The sequence below is a fragment of the Passer domesticus genome, chromosome 10 (genome assembly GCF_036417665.1).
Source record: "Passer domesticus isolate bPasDom1 chromosome 10, bPasDom1.hap1, whole genome shotgun sequence".
Taxonomy (NCBI): Eukaryota; Metazoa; Chordata; class Aves; order Passeriformes; family Passeridae; genus Passer; species Passer domesticus.
The window spans coordinates 34088237-34106292 of NC_087483.1; the positions used below are offsets into that span (position 1 = coordinate 34088237).

The 18056-nt window shown below is 46.7% G+C and overlaps 2 protein-coding genes across 8 annotated transcripts in view; both read right to left on the reverse strand.

Moving 5' to 3' along the window:
• Positions 1-1916, reverse strand: part of HEG1 (heart development protein with EGF like domains 1) — a 51694-nt gene extending 49778 nt beyond the window's left edge. For all 3 annotated transcript variants that reach the window (XM_064435055.1, XM_064435056.1, XM_064435054.1), the window contains exon 1: positions 1415-1916. In XM_064435055.1, the coding sequence (XP_064291125.1) occupies positions 1415-1598 (184 nt within the window). In that variant the 5' untranslated portion in view covers positions 1599-1916. The remainder of the gene's footprint in view (positions 1-1414) is intronic.
• An 8137-nt stretch (positions 1917-10053) lies between these two features.
• SLC12A8 (solute carrier family 12 member 8) overlaps positions 10054-18056 on the reverse strand; it is a 51174-nt gene continuing 43171 nt past the window's right edge. For all 5 annotated transcript variants that reach the window (XM_064435083.1, XM_064435082.1, XM_064435084.1 and 2 more), the window contains 4 exons: positions 17175-17272; positions 15498-15615; positions 13257-13317; positions 10054-10282 (listed from right to left, as the gene is read on the reverse strand). In XM_064435083.1, coding sequence (XP_064291153.1) covers positions 10117-10282; positions 13257-13317; positions 15498-15615; positions 17175-17272 — 443 coding nt within the window. In that variant the 3' untranslated portion in view covers positions 10054-10116. The remainder of the gene's footprint in view (positions 10283-13256; positions 13318-15497; positions 15616-17174; positions 17273-18056) is intronic.

Sequence of the window (18056 nt, forward strand, 5' to 3'; positions counted from 1 at the left end):
GCCAGACTGAAAGCTGAGATGAAATTAAATATTTTTTTTCTGTCCAGTGAGGAATTTGCACAGCTTTCATCAAATAATAGGTGAGCAGTTTGCTGGCAAGTTGCAGATTTTATCTTCACAAGGTTGGTAGCAGGTAAAACAGCGTTATTCTCTCCCAGTTTGGAGGGCAAACTGATACTTGGAGTGGCACAAAGAAGTAGCTGAGCTGGGAACAGACCCAAATCTCCTTCATTTCCATGCAGTATCCTAGTCACAAAGCTGCTCTCACAAGCACTGCTAGTTAGGAGCTTTCTAATCCACTGCAGGCTCCATTCCAGCTGATATCCCTAGCTATACATTGGTCTAGTGTGGATACGTCCTACAAATGCCTTGGGTTTGTGAAGAAAATGAAAAGGTTATAAATGTACTTTGTCACATTTCCTGAAATTTTACAGCTCCACGCAACTAAACTCCAAGTTCCAAAGCACAATACTCTCTCCACATCAGAAATTAAAAGATAAAATTTGACAGTCCAACTCAGGCAAGCAATGAATCCTAAAACCCACTTAAAACCTACGCAGGATTAATTTGACATATTGGATTCCTTATACCACCTGCAGACACTCAGTGCTTTCCAAACTCATTGAGAATTAGTCATCCTTAGAGCTATGTGCCTTCTTTGGTGAGTAAGTGAGCCAGTTTACTGAATGACACTTGAAACATCCCTGCTCGTTCTGGGAAAAATAAGATTTATCCTGTGCTGAAACCAAATTCAGCACAATCCTTATAGCACGAAACTAGGCATTGCCAGTGATAATAGCACTGTAGATGTGGCAAGCAAGGAAAAATTTTACTTTATACGTGACTAATCTGACAGCCTGTAGGCGACGTAGAAGAAGAGGGTTTTTATAGAGAGCTGATAGCATCTGTCCCCACACCTGACAGGGGTCAGTACCTAAGGTGAGATGAGAGCATTTCTGGAAACAAGCAGGAGGCAACCCAGACCCTGAAGACCACCTACAGGAGCCCCCCGTTTCCCACCTGGAAGGGTAGGCACCCGTGGACAGCACTCCTGGTGCCCCCAAAACCTTCCTCAAGTTCCTCGGCGAAGTTTCCACCGCTCGCCTTCCAGTCAGTCCCCACAGCTACAACGTGTTTACACTTTCCCACCCACCACTCCCATCCCAAACCTTCACCCGCTGAAGCAGCTGCCTGTAGCACGATCAGCAAGGTTAAAAAGGAAAAGGAATTGGCGGGGGGAGTGTTACACTGCCCATCTGAATCGGCTCCGGGATGCTCGGCAGCCCCAGTGGCGATGCTGCGCGGGGTCCCACGCCACGAGAGACCCGCCCGATGCCGCCCCGCGCACTCTGCGAGCGCTGCCGGGACGAAAGCCCGTCCCTGCCCTTCTCCCGATCCCCACCCGGGCACTCACCCGGGCTGCCGGCGTGTCCCGCGGCGGGAAGCGAGGAAGGGCGGCCGAGACGGTTTCGGGACGGAGGAGGAGGAGGGGGAGGTGGAGGAAGACGCCGTGGGGAAGCGAGGGGCAGCGACCCGGCCGGCGGGACCGGGACCAGCCCCAAGCCCAGCAGCAGCAGCAGGGTGCAGGCTGCCGGCATGGCGCTGGGGGTGGATGGAAGGGGAGCCGGGGGGGGCAGGGGGGTGGCTGTTCACATACCCGGCGCGGGGCAATGAATAACCACGTAAACAGCGATTTTTTAATGAGATCCCCGTGCCCCCCCCTCGGGGCGGCGCCTTAGAAGTGCGGGGTGCCCATAGCGGAGGGGCTGGGGGGGGGGGGCCCGGCCAGCAGCGGCGGCAGCCTGCGGCCAAGTGCCGGCGCCCGAAAGTAAAAGGGCAGGCGGCGGAGGCTCCTCCTCGAGCCTGACATCACCCAGCCGCGGCTCGGCTCGGCTCGGCATGGCCCGACTCCCCACGGCCCCCCCCCCCGGCCCGGCCCGGCCCCCAGCGGCCGCCCCCTCCCGCCCCGCGCAGCCGTCGGGCCGCCGCTCCCTCAGCCGGCTGCCTGCGGCATCACCGCGAGTGGTACTGCTAGTAACAATAATAATAATAATAATGATAACGACCCTTCTTTTTACTTCTACTTTATTTTGCTGCTGCACCTCCCAGCCGCGCCGGGCGAGCACGGCCCCCTGCCCAGGGCGCCCCTGCCCCGGTTCGGTTCCGCGCTCCGTGCGGGCAGCGCACCCGGGACACGGTCACCCCCCGCCGCACTGCTCTGCCCCGAGCCTAAATCCCATCGAATCGAGTCCTGGATGAGCAACTTAAGCATTTTTCTTGGTTGTAAAGCTGGCTCCCCTTTGAACGCCAGCAGCAGCGTTTGAGGGTACGGTTTCTGGCAGTGGTGAATTTCCCAGGCCGGGCTGTACGGGAGGCAAAGGATTTCCCTTCATTGTTCTGAAATTCCCCTTCATAATTTCATGCTCCTAGTTCTGGGAGAGAGCACGCCGCGGAGCAGTGGGTTGGGCTTTGCAGGGCTGCCGGCATCCCGATGTGCCAGGTCTAGGCTCCCCCTGAGCTCTCCCTCTCCAGGGAGCACAAACCTGGCCAACCTCTGCCCTCGAGTCGCTCCTGGGCCCTGCACTTTTCCCTCGAGCTGCTTCAGAATCAGAGTTAATTTCCACAAGCCAAGCAGAACCCGACCTTCCGAAGGGGAGGGTGGCTGGTGACACTCACCGTGTCCGGGCGGCTGCAGCCTGGAGCAAAGCCGGGTCGGGTCCCCAGCCCCCGCTGCTGGTTTGATCCTCACCAAAAGCAGAAGTCGGTGGCTGACGTACACGAACTCTCCTGGAAGCCTCTTTCCACCCAAGAGGTGGCACTGATGAGCTCACACCAGCACGATAAGGGCTTTACCCCAACAGGACTCGCTCTCCTCTGCCCCTGGGCTTTTCTCTCCATGTGCAAATGCTTTTTCCCCTCACCTTCCCACACCACTTCACCATGAAGCATGCCCAGAAATCCTCATTCTGGTGCTGGAATAATCATGGATGAAAGCCCTGGGAAAAGCCATCTCTGAGGCATCCCTCTATCAATCCATGCTCTAGTCTACTCCCTACAGCTTTGCCATCTTCTTGCTTCAAATTTGCCTAAACCCAAGGAACGAGTCAAGCTGGTCAGTTTTGGACATGAAGCACAAACCAATCATGATTATGCTTTAGTCATGCAAGTAAGCACACCAGTCCTGGCAAATGGAGTGACCCAGAAGCCACAGGCAACACCAAGGTGCCTGCTCTACAGAGAACATTTTTAGGCTTCTTCATTCTGTAGCCAGGTATTTACACATTTTTTATGGAATAGTTGTGCAAAACAAAGCTTCTGTCTTCATAAGACAGAGAGACCAATACACAGCTAAAGCTCAGGGGAAGAACTATGAAGTATTTTGATACTTTGGGAGATGGCACAGGTAGTGCAATGCAGCAGCTCAAACACTTGGGGATATCTTTATACATGAAATGCACAACTCCACGCTACCAATTCCTAAGGCAGTAAGTCATAAATATGGTTCTTTAGAAAGATTTGTTAGTCCTTGGAAAGAAACACTTGCCAGCCAGAAAATGGCACTTTTAACTGTGCAATACAGGTAAGGCAACTGAAGAAGAAACTTTCCTGAGGCCAAGGATGCACACTCAGGGCTCCAGGGGCCAAATGAAAGCCGAACTTCGCCCTGACATGAAATGGATGCTCTCCTGTCCACTCACTCTCAAGTCTGAGGGCCCTAATACCAAGTCTAGAGCTCATTCTCTTTCTCCCACCTTTTCCAAGACACTTCCCTAACATCTAAGCCACACAGCAGCTCCCCACTCCTTCCAAGCTGTAAATCCAAGAAGCAGGAAGCACAGTATCAAATGCTTTTCCAAAAGTCTCAATAAATTCTTCCTACTGTTTCACTCAACAGGCCCATGGAGAGCCATAGCAGACACAGGCAAATGCAAGACAAACGCTTGTGCAGGAGCAGCCCATGTTGGTATGGAATGGCTCTGTCTCACCCTTCCCCCGTGGTGCCCCCATAGCACAGCCCAGCCTGCAGGGAAGCAGGGAAGGCTGAATTAACCCCCTCTGGGTGTGGGGGAAGGGGGTAGCTGATGTCCTCCCGAAATCTGCCATTAAACCTGCCTGACCTGCTGCATTTCTGAGCCACACAGGGCACTTGTCAGGAAACGCTGGCCAGAGGGCCCCGTGCTGCCCTTGGATGAGCCACATCCTGGCAGGGCTTAGTACAGGTGGGACAGGAATGCCACTGGAGCCTCTGAACCCATGGCAATGGTGAGCTGCCTTCACCAGCCCCAGCAAAGGCCCCACAAGTGTGAACCCGTGGGCCTAAACCAGTACTCACCATCAGAAAATAATCTCTCTGCTCTCTCCATCGTGGTTCCATGAGCAGCATATTATTTACAAGCACCTGGAAAGGAAACACCAATATTCAGGCAGTTTCAGACTTCCTAAATGCAGTCCCTTCCCCCACAGGAGTCTGATTTGTCAAGGTTTAGTGCCTGTAAATTTAAAGCTACTGTGTTTTCCTGCCATCTTATTTTTTATTCCTACTTCAAGGTTTCGTAAGGAATATCGCTGCATTGAAGGAGTCCATTTATGACTGATGTTTTTGAGCTCCAGTTTCAACAGCCACAACAGAGAAAAAAAACACCTCACTTTGTTGGTTTTTATTCAAAAAATACTCTTTTACCCATTGGAGCTGCAGAGGGCAGTGTGCAGGGGATATCAGCCCTGCCACTGTGATGAATTTGACACCCTCCTTGGGGCTGGGAAAGAAGCTTCAGTGGTGGGAGAAGGAAGAACTGCAGCAGGATGGAGGGGGCTGTGTGGAGAACAAGCACTCGGTGAAGGCCACCAGCACTTGGCTTTTCCCTGTGTGCTGCTGGAGTTGTTTATCCCCATGGCACAACTGCACGCTCCGCTGCTGCATCCTGCTGATGCTGCTTCCAGGGCAGCTCCAGGCCGAGGGCTGCTCCCCACCCTCCTTGTAATAGGAGATTTAAATGCATGAAATCGTGTCTGACGAGCCAGATGGGCCAGGCAAGGCCTGATGTCGAGTAATGCCACAGCATCCTCCTGAAAGAGGCTGTGACCTCAAACGCCTCCCCAAATTACGTACAGAACACATTTAACACTTCCATCTGAAAGCAAGCGGCACATTCCACACACAGCAAAGGAGTTCAAATAAACAAACAACCTCATCAACACAGGAAGCCTCTAACAAAGCTATATATAAAACATGACTGATATTGATTAATTGAAACCTGCCCATTACCTTGTTTTGGGGGAGGAAAAACAGATAGTGTTTTTATTTCACCTTGGTTTCCATTTTCCAGATTGAGGGGCTAGAGACACAAGACAAAATTTGCTGGTTTCTACATTGTTTTGGTCTGAAATCAGTAAAAAACATGAGAGTCTCTGCAGAAGAGGCATCTCTGCAGCATTTTGGGAGGATTACAGTGACCAGTCCTCTGGTTCCATAGGAGCCTTTCGCAGCACAGCCAATGTCATGAAACTCCTGCAGCTCCCTTGAAACTCATCCCAGATCTGTCCAAATCTTGGATCAGGCTCATAAACCTCAGACAAGTTTTAAGCTGATGATGAATTAAGGTACAAAGTGAATATTTTCTCCTCCTGGAATTTGTTATTAAAAGCCCTGAGTTTCCAAAGTGCACAAATAGTTCCTGAGTAATTAATTTCCTTTGCATCTCCTCTTGATGCCACAAGCCATCCATTAACAGATACCAATCATCCAAAAGGCACTTAATACGTGACCATTATTCTTGAAATTTTGGGGATGGTGGTATTTTATTGATTTATTTTAACAAAAACTGCTTGTTCCAGGTATTTGACATTTGGAGGTCAGGATGAATATGGGTCTTATGATCCCTCTTCATCCCTCACAGAAAAATGCACAACTTGAAATGATGTCCCATTTTGAATCCTGTCACTGGAAAAAAAAAATATCCCATCTTTTCTGAGGGGAAAAAAATAAATCAGCCTTCCAAATCTATCTGAGAAGAAGCAATTCTAAATTTCTTATTTATTTCTTTCAGGACCTTTTTCAGCCAGCTCTGGTTTGGAGCACACCCAGTTATTGTGGAGCTGAGCTAAACACTTCGGAGCAGTGCCCTGGAAAGAAGCCCCAGTGAAATTTAGAAGGGACACTTGGATCCAATAAAGTTACAGGTGTGCTCCTCTATCACTAAGTTTCTGGGAGCACCCAAGGTTCTGTTTGCTCTTGCATAAGGAGGGCAAATCCCAGGTATTGGGGGATATGAGCATAAAAATCATGTGAAAAAAGCCACGAAGAGCAGAAGGCAGAGAGGAAAGGAGCCTCTCCTGTGCCGTATGGGCTTTAAAGTGATTTATTTTTAGCCTGCAGTTTGCTGCTAGAGCCTCTCATCCGTAGCTTTTGAGGCTGTTACCGCTGAGGTCTCACCTTGTCTTAGGTTTAAGGGATGCTGTGCCAAATCTGGGTTGCAGCAAGACACCACTGCAGAACATAACAAGTGCGTTATATTCCACTTTCATACAGAGCTAACAAATTTATAGGTTGTCTACAAAATCTCCTCTCTTTTATCCCTGTAATTACCTTCTCTAAAATTCACCAAGCAAGGGCAATAATTCAAATAACTTCCATTTCCCACTAACCTAAATGTTAATACTAGGCTGGCTCTTGTGCTTCAGCAAATCTCTTCTGACCTTGCAGGTATAAGTATGATGCTGTTTACGAAACTCTGCCTGTCTGAATCTAAATCTGAGGCACATGGGCGAGAGCAAACCACCTCATAAGGCACAGAAAGCCCCCTGTGCCTTAATTCAGCCATGCACACAAGCATCATTTCATATTGTCACCCTTCTGCTGCTTCAGCGCTGTGGTCACAGCTATCTGCTGTGAAGAAGTGACCATGGCAGGTGTGTGATATTTTGGCCACCATACACAGCAATGATCATTGAGGGAAACTCAAGGCTGATAAAGAGAAGCCAAGAGGAGAGTGGAGAAAAAAAAAAAAAAAGAGAACTTTGAGCTAAGATATGGATTTAATGAGCTTGATTCTCCCTGTGCAGGCTCCTAATGGGACACAGATCCAGGTGGATGACAATTTATACCAACTGAGAAACTGTCTCTTAATGCCAATATCACAACAAAACTTCACTTTTCTTCTGCCCACTCTTAGTCCTGACTATTTGTGCTGGAAGTTTTTTGAGGCATAAAATTCCAATTTCTGGACCCGCTTAGTGCTAAGGGATCATAAATGCAGCATGAGCTTCCAGGCAGTACTGCGAGGCAAGTAATAAAATATTTATCCCCACCCGCCTTCTGTGCTTGTATGCTCTGCAAAGGAAACCATCAAAAGTAGAGCCACCAGCTGGAGCCTCCAAAAGGAACCAAACCGTGTGCCATATCCACATCTCTCTCAAGAAAAAATGTTTTCACACCTTGACCCATTGCAGAACATTTTCATTTCTTGCATAATAATAATAATAACTAAAAAAAATAAAATTTCAAACCAAAAGGAAAATAATTATAGATTATAAAAAAGCTCACATGGCTTTAAAAACCATAAGGCTTTTCCATAATTGCATTAGCCAAGCTGCAACCTTGATATACAACAAGGCACCTGATGCTCAGAGCTGGGCCCCAAACTCACCTTCAGGGAATCTGAAGCTTCATGAAATCCCCAGCATGTGGAGGCTCAGCTGGGCTCTGAGGGGATGAAAGCAGCACATTTCCACTCACAGGAGCAGTGCCCCCACATTTCTTCCCTTCAGCCACTATATATGAAGATGCTAAATTCCTGCCCACCTAATTTCACCCATTTTTCTTAGAGTGCTACCAAAGCTACAACCATTTTTGAAGTGACACCATGATCTTTAGCTGTACAACTGCTTGCTTTCCTTCTTTCCTGCTGGAAAAGTTTCCTTGATGTGCAAAGCCCTGTGTTCCTGTAGTGTCTCATGGGGTCTCCAATGCTACCCAGACTGCAAGATTACTAAAACAAGGCTTCTTGGCACTCTTATCATTAACTGCACCAGAGCTAATGCTCCAGGGAAGATCAGCATGGAAGGTTGTTGTACTCTTAACCTGAAATGGAGCAAGGATTGTGTGATGAATCTCTCCCTGCAGCTCCAAGAGAAGGAGCAGGTGCCTGTGCTTACCAGGTGATAGAAGGAGCTGCTTCCTGCTGGGGTAGTGGAGGTGTCAGTGAAGGAGGTGATAGAGTTTCTCCAGCAGCAGCACGTGGAGGCAAACACTCTCCACCAAATTATCTGGCTTCAACCAGTGCAACTCCTCAGTGAGCGAGATGCACAGCCAAGGACCTTCCCCACCCTCCCTCTCTGGATCTCCTAACTCATGGCTTATTTTAAGGAGGGAATGAAATTGTTTAGTAGCCAGCAAAGAAGCTACCTAGGAATTTCTGCCTTTTAATCTCTTCATGCCATGCTCTGGGTTTGTTTTTTGGTTTTTTTTCAAGCTACAGAGAAATGTGGAGCTGAGCAATCCTTGACTCGGGAGGAAAGGGACCACGCCTGTGACCGGACTTTGTGAAATACAAGATTTTACATTAATGGCATTATGGTCAGGTATGAAACTGCAACACAGCACCAAGCAGCTTGCCAGCAGTGGGGCAGCACCAAGGAGTGTTTGAAGTTTGCACAGCAGGAGTATCTGCCAAGGTTAAGGATGCTGCAAGCACAGGGAGGGCTCTCTGGAGCCACTGGCCCCAGGAGAATCTTCAACATGGGCCCAAAATCCACACAGCAGATTCAGATTCTTTGGAAACCAACAGCAAGAGGCAGGCAGGAAGGAATCCTGGAAAGGTGTTTCCAACACTGAGTGACTAATTTGAGGTGGGTCAGAGCAGGTCACACAAACACAACTTTCCTCTTGCCTCTATTGAGATAATTAAAGTTAAAAGCACTTAGTCAAAGACCTGCAACCTTGAAAAATGAATACACTTTGCGCAGTGCGCCAAGGTGGCTCTTTTCTCCACGTCAGCAGAAAGCCTCCTGTGCCTCCCTCTGTAAGAAAAAGGAAAGAGCCAAAGCTGCAGCTGGCCAGGCCATGGGATGGGATCACCCACCCAGCAACCCCAGGGCACTTCTCTGGCAAGGGGAATGGTGCTCAAAGGCATTGAGAGTGCCCACAGAATGGACAGAGAGGAGTTCCTGGTGTCTCAGGCTTTTATTGCACAGAAGGAGAAATAAATAATCTAAAGGCTGGAATTATCAAAGATAAAACAAAGTGAAAGGCAGTGATTTCCCCCTCCTCGTAATGTCAGAACTGATGTGTGGTGCTGGGGGTAAAGTTATTTTGCTAAAGCAATTCTGAACCACCTGTCCCTTCAGCCAGGAGATGCTCTAAGTGGGCCTAGCTATTTCACCAGGTCTCAGCTCTCACATCAGAAAGGATGTGGGAAATAACTATGAACAGCTTCTAAGACATAATTTCACAGTTTTACAGAAGAGGTCATTATCCTGCATTACTGCATTTAAATGTGCAATTTCAGTTGTGAATATACTTCATAATCTTCTCTTACTTGCCACTGATTCTGGCCTATTGTCTAATGTCTTAAAATACTTTCTAAGACCTTGGTAATTGAAATGCTGAGGTAGAAAATTACTGTATTGCAAGCAGGGAAATTCATGCCTAGAGGAGAAGTGAATTGACCTGGAAGGTCGCATCCATCCGTGGCACAGCTGGGAGTGGGGCACTGGCTCCTGCTGTCAACGTCACTGCTCCCAGGCAGAGTGTCCCCAGTCACCCAGAGGACATCTGAAATGGTTTTTGTAAGCTTTTAGAGCAGCAACCGTTTTTAGAACTCAATAGGGCTTATAATTGAATTCTTTAAAAGGGTTATACTGTCTTCAGTAACTCATCACTTCCCTGAACTGGCCCTTTCATTTCCATTTTCTCCCCTCAGTTTGGGTAAGGTTTGAAGCCCAGCAATGCTGTAGTTTGCATAAACAAACAAGCCTCAAATACATAAATAGCTATTCACATCCTTTGTGCGTACATTCAAGTATTTCAAAAGGCACCCGTGGCAGCCATTAGCACTTCTAAATGCTTTTTGAAGTAATGGATTGATTTTTTTTTGTGTGTGTGTGTGTGTTTGTCCTTCACTGGAACTGGCTCCCAAATTCCTCCCTGCTGATGAGGGAGGACTGGTGGTAGCGGTCCCGTGAGGCGAAGTCTGAGTTCTCCTCGGTGAGCTGCCTGGTCTCCATGCCAACTGTTGCAAAGGATGGTGTCACCACGATCTGCTCCTTGGGAGTGGGCCTTCTCCTGCAAACAGAGAAGCAGAGGTGCCTGCATCACCCCGTGTTTGTTGTCCATTACCAGCCATGCTCTCGGCTGTGCCAGCAAGGCAGGGTGATTCCAGAAGAGGCTAAATCCTGCTCGGTGCCCCTTGGAGGCACAGAGTTCACCTGAGAGCATTTTCCTTAGAAGGCACAAAAAAAAAAAAGTTCTCCCTTTCCCCAAGTATACCCTGCAAAATAAACATTTTTGTAACAAATGGGTTTCCTCTTTGGATATTGGCTATGTCAACACCTTCCACACCAAACAAGAGAAGAAGGAGCACAAACCATTTCTAATGAAAAATATAATTTTAAGGTTTCTTAAGCAATAAAAAAATTGTAATAATTTTTGTAACTTTTATATAAAACAGGAGATTTTCCTGCAATCTCTTATCCCAGAAGCTGATTTTAAGAAAACCTTATTGGCATTTTAAAATCAAAACTGTAAGACAAATATAGCACTAAGACCTCATCAAGCACCTAAGAGCCTTAGAGGTGTCAAGAACACTTGGCTGCCTCCAACTCCCTTACAGTTTAATGGGATTTATTCATTTTCTCCAATTCATTAAAATATCTTGACTAGATTTCATGAAAACAGGGCTCTTAAAAAACTTCTAAATTACTTCAATGCAATTTTTTGCAGCACAAGGTAGATGGGCTTTGAAGTGACCCCACTCCCAAGCAGAGCCCAAGGTGTCTTTGTGCCAATAAGAGCAGGAGCCCTGGCACCAGGATAAGGTGACCAAGCTGGCTGGCTGACCCAGAGATTGCACTCTTTGAGAGGAGAAAACCAGGATCAGTTTCCACCTTGGGCACTCACCAGATCTCCCCTCAGCCTTTCTGGGCAGGGTCTTTGCGCATCGATTGCACTGACCTAAGAACCAAGGACTTTGTTGGTCTGGTAACCCAAAGATAAAATCCCCCTGTGACCACAGCACCTCTGCACACAAGAGGCAGGGATAATTTCTCCTTTCCACGTGTGGTCATTCTCCATGAAGCCCACACCTCAGCCAGACTCCCACAGGGATTTCTGACAACGGGCAGGAGACATGACTGAGATGCACCAAAGGACAGCTGGGAGGAAAATGCTGTTCTGCCATCACAGAGGCATCGAGCTCAAATGACCAGCCACAAGTCTGCCTGGGGTGGAGGCAGACAGAGCTGCCCGGGGCATGAAGCAGCAGGGTCTGGCTCACTGTGCCATGAGTAATTCTGGCAGAATTTCAGCATGGCCCCACTTACCCTGTTCCCAGCCCTAACTCCTCACCCTTGGCTTGGGCTCGTGTCACCAGTCCAGCAGATGTTGTGCAAGGGGACAGGGGACAATCCCTTACTCAGAGATATTCAGAAAGCACATGTGGTGGTGCATCCCACTCCCCTGCCCCTTGGGCTGCACTGTGATCTGAGAAATGCTTGTTAGGCCTGAGCCTTGGCAAACAGCACCTGGGCTCAGCTCCTCCTGAGCTTATCAGAAACTGTCTGCTCCAGGGAGCTAATGCTGACAGCTCCTGGTTTTTAGTGAATATCCTTGGAAACTTACTTTTCTTGCATGAGTAACAACCCAAGTGGAAGAACCTTTTTGTTATAGAGCATTCAAAGAAAGTTGCTGACAAAAACTGGCCAGGATGGAAAATTACTATGAGCAAAGCCAACTCTCTTGCTACACAGTAAGCAGCAGCCCAGAGTGAGACCCTTTGAGCTCTCCTGGCCCACAGTGGGCTGGGACCAGCACCTCCCTCTGAGTGAGACCTCTCAGAGCAGTGAACTCTCAAGTTTTTATACTTGGAGGATCATCACCAAGTGCCAATGACCGAGCCTGTGCTGATTCCCCCACTCCTCAAAGGTCAATCCTTTACCTGTTGAGAAGATGCAAAGGCATCACAATTCCATAAGAATCTTTTGTTAAATGGTTTAAATTAAGGTATAAATTAAGTGCTGTTATGTCTAAGGCCTACCATGGGGACCTCAGAGAAATCCTTCACCCCTGGCTTCTCTCCCCAACCACCTCTGCTTACCAAAACATGTGGTCATGTTATAGAAACTGTGGGCAGAGACAGGACCTGGCAAGACAGACCAATGTGCTTAATTGCCTGGACTTTCATTTATTTTGAAGGAGCCAGCAAATTGGCACATATAATACATGGCAGCTCGTGTTGCGCAGTCCTCACTACGGTGTTCACTCACCCCAGCAAAAAAGAAACCCAACAGACTGAGAAACTCAAAGCCCACTCAGAGGGAAAACTCTGAGAAAACCACTGAGAAACTCAAAGCCCACTGCTCAGAGGCAGAGGTGCTCATAAGCTGCTACAGGAAACCCAATGTGATGGAATTAATAATTAATAGCATCAAATAAGTTTAAGAAAATTAGTTAATAACCAACCAAAAAACCCCCTCAAGGTCTTCTGGCAATCAAAACCCCAAGACAATGCTACTGCAGTCCCATGCAAACTCAATACTGAAGGGTTCCTTCACCAAACACCCTGTTTATCATATTTGCCCTAAAGTTATTGCAGCTCCCCTACCCCAGATTTCCTCTCTCCACCACTACCAGAGGAATTTGCTTTCAGTGAATGATAGGTGGAAGATAAGGAGTCTCAAATTTCTCATTTCCTTGCAAACTTCCCAGTTCAACCTGAGCCATAGATTTTGAGCACAGACCTTTGGGGTAGGATAAAGCTTCAGGCACCAAGAGACATTTATCAGCTGACATTCCCACTCACAAAGCAGAGGAGACTCCTGCTTCCCCACATACACAGCCAACCATATGACAGGCTAATGGCAGCAAGCAGCCCTTTACAGCTTTTACAATTAAGCAAGAATAAACCTGAGTATGCAAGAAGGGGCAGAAAGACTGCTTAGGGTAATAAGCAAGTCAATTCTTCCAGCCCTGTCTGTGCTCATTAGTGGGTCACGGGAACAAGGAGCAGTGGGTTGGTCACTGCCAAGTGACTGGTACCAACCTGCATGAAGTGATCAAAACCGACTTAATCCAGCCAAAGAAACTGAAATTTGCTGCTGTGCCTACAGAGAAAAGGCACAAGAAGTCAGTATGCTGCTAATTCTCTCATAATAGCATTACACCACTGAATTTTTGCATAAAATCTCAAATCAGCACACTTGCCTGCAGTACCCAAAGATTTTGTGATAGTGAGAACATTCCTGCAGTCTTCCTACATGCTGTGGCTTTTAAACAACTGTCCAGGTATGAACCCAAATTTCCTGTGGGGAACAGCCATGCATTCCCAACCCAACAGCTTGTTAAATCCCACTAAGGCTTGAGCAAAGCCCAGGCACCCACCACAGTGCCTTTCACACCCTGGACTGCAAAAATCCCCACTGCAGGGATGGGGAGACAGGAGGAGCCATTCAGCCAACCTCAGTCAGGGTGGCTGTGGTCTCACCATTCATTTCCTCTTGTCTGACCCCACAGAGAGCTGGCTCAGTTATTACACCAACACTGATTGCTTTTCTGATTTCTCAGTAGAGTTAGTTTCCTGCACTGGGTCCCTGCAGGGGCAGGGAAGTGCCAGAGCTGGAAGCAAAAGCAGCAGGAGAAGTTTGGTGAGGGACAGGGAGAGCCAAGCCCCATCAGTGCCTGCTGGATTTGGCTTAGGCTGCTGGGGAGGAAGAGAGGGAAGGGATGTGTCAACCACAGGGCACTTCTCCTCCCAGGGTCTTCATCTCAGGCCAGTGTCTCCCAGCCTTTCCAGACAGAAGGGCTGTTTGATCCTTTGAAGAACAAACTCACAGATCATCAGAGCCTTGTGACCACAAAATAACATTCCCTCGCAGCCAAGTAAAAGTCAGGCTGAATTTTGAGCATTCACTTCTAACATTTTCAAAGCCGTGCATTGTTTCACTGTATGCATGAGAATGCACGTGCAAAAGAAACCAAGAACAAAATGTCTAATCATGCTGCTATTTCTCAGATCAGCTTCCAAAACCCTCTACACACTGACAGAGAAATTCTTATTAAAGTAATTTTTGATAAATATTTCAAAATCAGATTACAGATATAATACAGTGAGTATACAATGGCAAAATATACTCCAACACCTGAAAACAATATTTGTGTTTTGTTTGATAAATGGGGGCCATAAACAACTTGATTAAAACTTACATATATTTCAAAAGATACAAATTAGAAGCTACTCTCCACAATCTCAGCTCTTTTCTACTATCCCCTACAGATGGAAAGAAAATCACTGAAGAGTAGAAAAAAACAGTTGAGCAACGTTTAGAAGGTGGTAATTAGTTTTTTGTTTCTTATCATGTGCATTTCTGAAATCTAGTATGTACTTACCTACTGTCTAATAAACTTTCACCTAAATAAACCCAGGTAGCTATTTCTGCACATATTGCATATGAACTCATATTTCATACTTGTTTTTTTCTCATCCTGGACAAAAAACTGCACATCCAGGCACGCACTCAGCTGTGCACCTCACACACCTGCGGATGGATGGATGGATGGATGGATGGATGGATGGATGGATGGATGGATGGATGGAGGGACTCATGAGCAGGTGAGGATGCCCACACCATGTCTCTCCCTTCAGAGACACAGAGCACTGCAAACCCCCCCACTGGCCTTGCCAAGGAGCTGTGGGCTCTCATGGGCTGCTTGCTGAATGTGCTCCACTGTTTAATTCTGAACTTGTTTAAGCCGATCATGTGCACAGATCTTTCTAATGCTCTCTGCCTTAAAGTATTTTCCCAGATTATGTTCCCAACATATTCAACGTGTTTAGCTCTGGAATCAAAAGGCTCTCTTGTTCCACAGTTATGAATGCTGAGATTTGATGGGACACTCATCATAATTGCCATTTTCCTTAAACTTCTCTCAGGTGGGTTTAGATTGGGTTTAATAAAACTTATTTACAGCAGATTTTTCTCATTGCTGGGGTACATTTACAAAATGCCATCCCTATCAAATCTTAGTATCTGGTTTTGCCATTTGAAGCATGATACAATACAGCAACAAACACCATGTTCAAACTGTCACACCAACGCTAGTTACAGCTAGAATCTAACAGAAAATTAAAGACTCAGAGAGAAAATGTATTAAAACAGCAATGAAATAAATTGTCATCATTTACTGTGTCACCTGCATATTAAACACAAGATTCTCAGTTCCTAAGTTAAATTAAAGTTTAATGAATTTTAAAGCAGGTTTAATAATACTGAGAAAAAAAGCTCACCAAGAGGGAGTCCTGGGCTGACTTGGCCAATGTAGAAATACAGAATAACTGCTGCTCCCAGGCTGACCAGGGTGTAGATCCACTGAATGACAAACATTATGATGAGGGACACAATTGCCTGTTGGAAAGACACGGTTTGGGGTTACCCCAGAGTCTGGGAGGTAAGACCATGTGGACAGTCAGAGCTCGGGTTTCCATGTTACAGGGAGCCTCGTTTGGTCTCACTCCGAAAAGGAGGGAGAGCACAGGTTTACAGTGTCACCTTCAGCAGCATGGAGGTAGCTCCAGTGAGCTACCCTGACTCCCAGGGGCAGCGTGGGTCTCTGCCTGGGCTTCTCCCAGAGAAACATCCAGAGGCTCACCAGCTCAGGAGGAGATTTGGCTCAAGTTGCATACAAACAGGGACAGAGGTACCATCTCCATGGGAGGTGTTTGGAACAGCAAGGGGCAGCACACAAAGAAAGAACTAAAATGGTCCCAAACTGACACAATCGGTGAAGGTCAAAGAGGGCAGATGGGAAAGGAGTCAGGATGAATAAACACACCCAGTTTTTGCTCTTGTGATTTTATTTTGCATTGTCAATCCCATCCCAGCTCTGATGCAACCTCCACCCAAGCCTGATTATTGACAGGAAACCAAGTTTGCTTTAATGAGCTCATCCATCGTCTCCATAAGCAAATTCCCCTGAAAAAGAGAGAGCTGATGGCTCTGCCCTGACATGCACTTGGGAGCCAGAGGTGGCATCAGCACACAACCTCCCAAAGATGCCATCCTAAAGAGGGGCCACCACTCCCAGCCACCCCTGGCCCTGCAGCCCAGTGGGACCCCTCACCAGGAGCTGGCAGCAGCAGTGGTGAATTTGGAAAGCAGGTGTCCAGCTCCATCTGAGGATTAAACTAACAGGGTTTGTTGGGCTGTTTGAGGGGTTTGTTACATTTTATGCACAGCTATGCACATTTCATCCATGCAGCAAAGCCATATGGCTCATTCATTATGCATATCTGACCCTTTCCTTGTCATCTGCCCAATAATCCATCTTCCCAAGATGAATTTAAATGTCTTAAACTTCTCAGCAACTTGAGGCAGAAGCTATTTAAAAGTTATTTAATGTTTAAAGTTTATTCCATGTTGTAGGAATGCTCTCCTTTCCTCCCTCAAAAGATGGAATTTCATAGCTGGGCTGCTGGTATCAGGAAGTCAGCACTAATGAAACCCCACACCAAGCTTGCAGAAAGTGGCCCATCAATAAAAGCAACACAGCTTTTAAGATGGTGTCTCAATTCATTACACAGCAAGAAAAAGCAGACTGGCACACAGGGAAAAGAGGGACACTGATTTTTTTTTATTCCATGCATCCATGCATCTTTAAAGTCCTAAGACTCCAGATTTTGAATGTGTATTTTTGAGTTGGGTTGGAGTTTGTTTGTTTGTTTGTTTGTTTGGGGTTTTCCCTGTTATTTAATTTAATTTGCCATTGGGCTTGCCCTGAATTTGAACTGCTGGATGTGTGGTACCTTAAGTATTTAGTTCAGGTGACCTGGAATATGAGAATCAAAAGCCATTATTTAAGGTACTTTTACCAGTGTAAACTGGTATTTACACTGCAGTATGGGATGACTGTCCCTCTGTTTTCTACTATCACAAAACACTGCTCAAAATAAAAGAAAATTACTTACACCAGCAAAGGAAATCCAGTGACTGAAAAATTTGGAGTAGACCATTTCTGGTATTTGCCGAATTCCCAGTTCTGGATTTTGTTGCTTTATAGATGATTCTAGAGAAAATGAAAAAAAAATTATAAAGGTGCTGTAATGTGGGGGGTTTTTTCTCTACTTTACATTTCCAGATTCCAGGAACCAAAGCAAAAATTCTAGCTGGCAGCTGGGTATAACAGAGTTAAAACAAAACCTCCAAAACTGAAAGGTTTTGTGAAAACTGAAAATAAGTGCAAGGAAAAAAACAAAAAAAGTTGCCAGCTCTGCTACTAAGTCCATTTGAAGGCCACGTCTGTCTATCTCTGCCTCAGCCTCACAATTTGTGAAATGAGAAGAATAATACCTTCCTCCCTCAGAGGGGCTTAGGAAGCTTAACTGACTAATGCTGATGAAACACTGCAGCACTGGGAATAACAAACTCCACGCACAGGTGCTGTATCAAATACCCACATCACCAACAGAACAAATTTGGATCTTTACCTATGGATGTTGAGTTTAAAAGTTATTTAATGTTTAAAGTTTATTCCATGTTGTGGGAATGCTCTCCTTTCCTCCCTCAAAAGATGGAATTTCATAGCTGGGCTGCTGGTATCAGGAAGTCAGCACTAATGAAACCCCACACCAAGCTTGCAGAAAGTGGCCCATTAATAAAAGCAACAGGTGCTGTATCACAGGTGCTGTATCAAATACCCACATCACCAACAGAACAAATTTGGATCTTTACCTATGGATGTTGAGTTACAAACTCCACCTGTGTTGTGGGGACCACTGCATTAAGCTAGCCTGAGTTTTAGTCACAGGGCTCCAACCATCCTACCCCACACCAGGATGAAGTAAATCCCA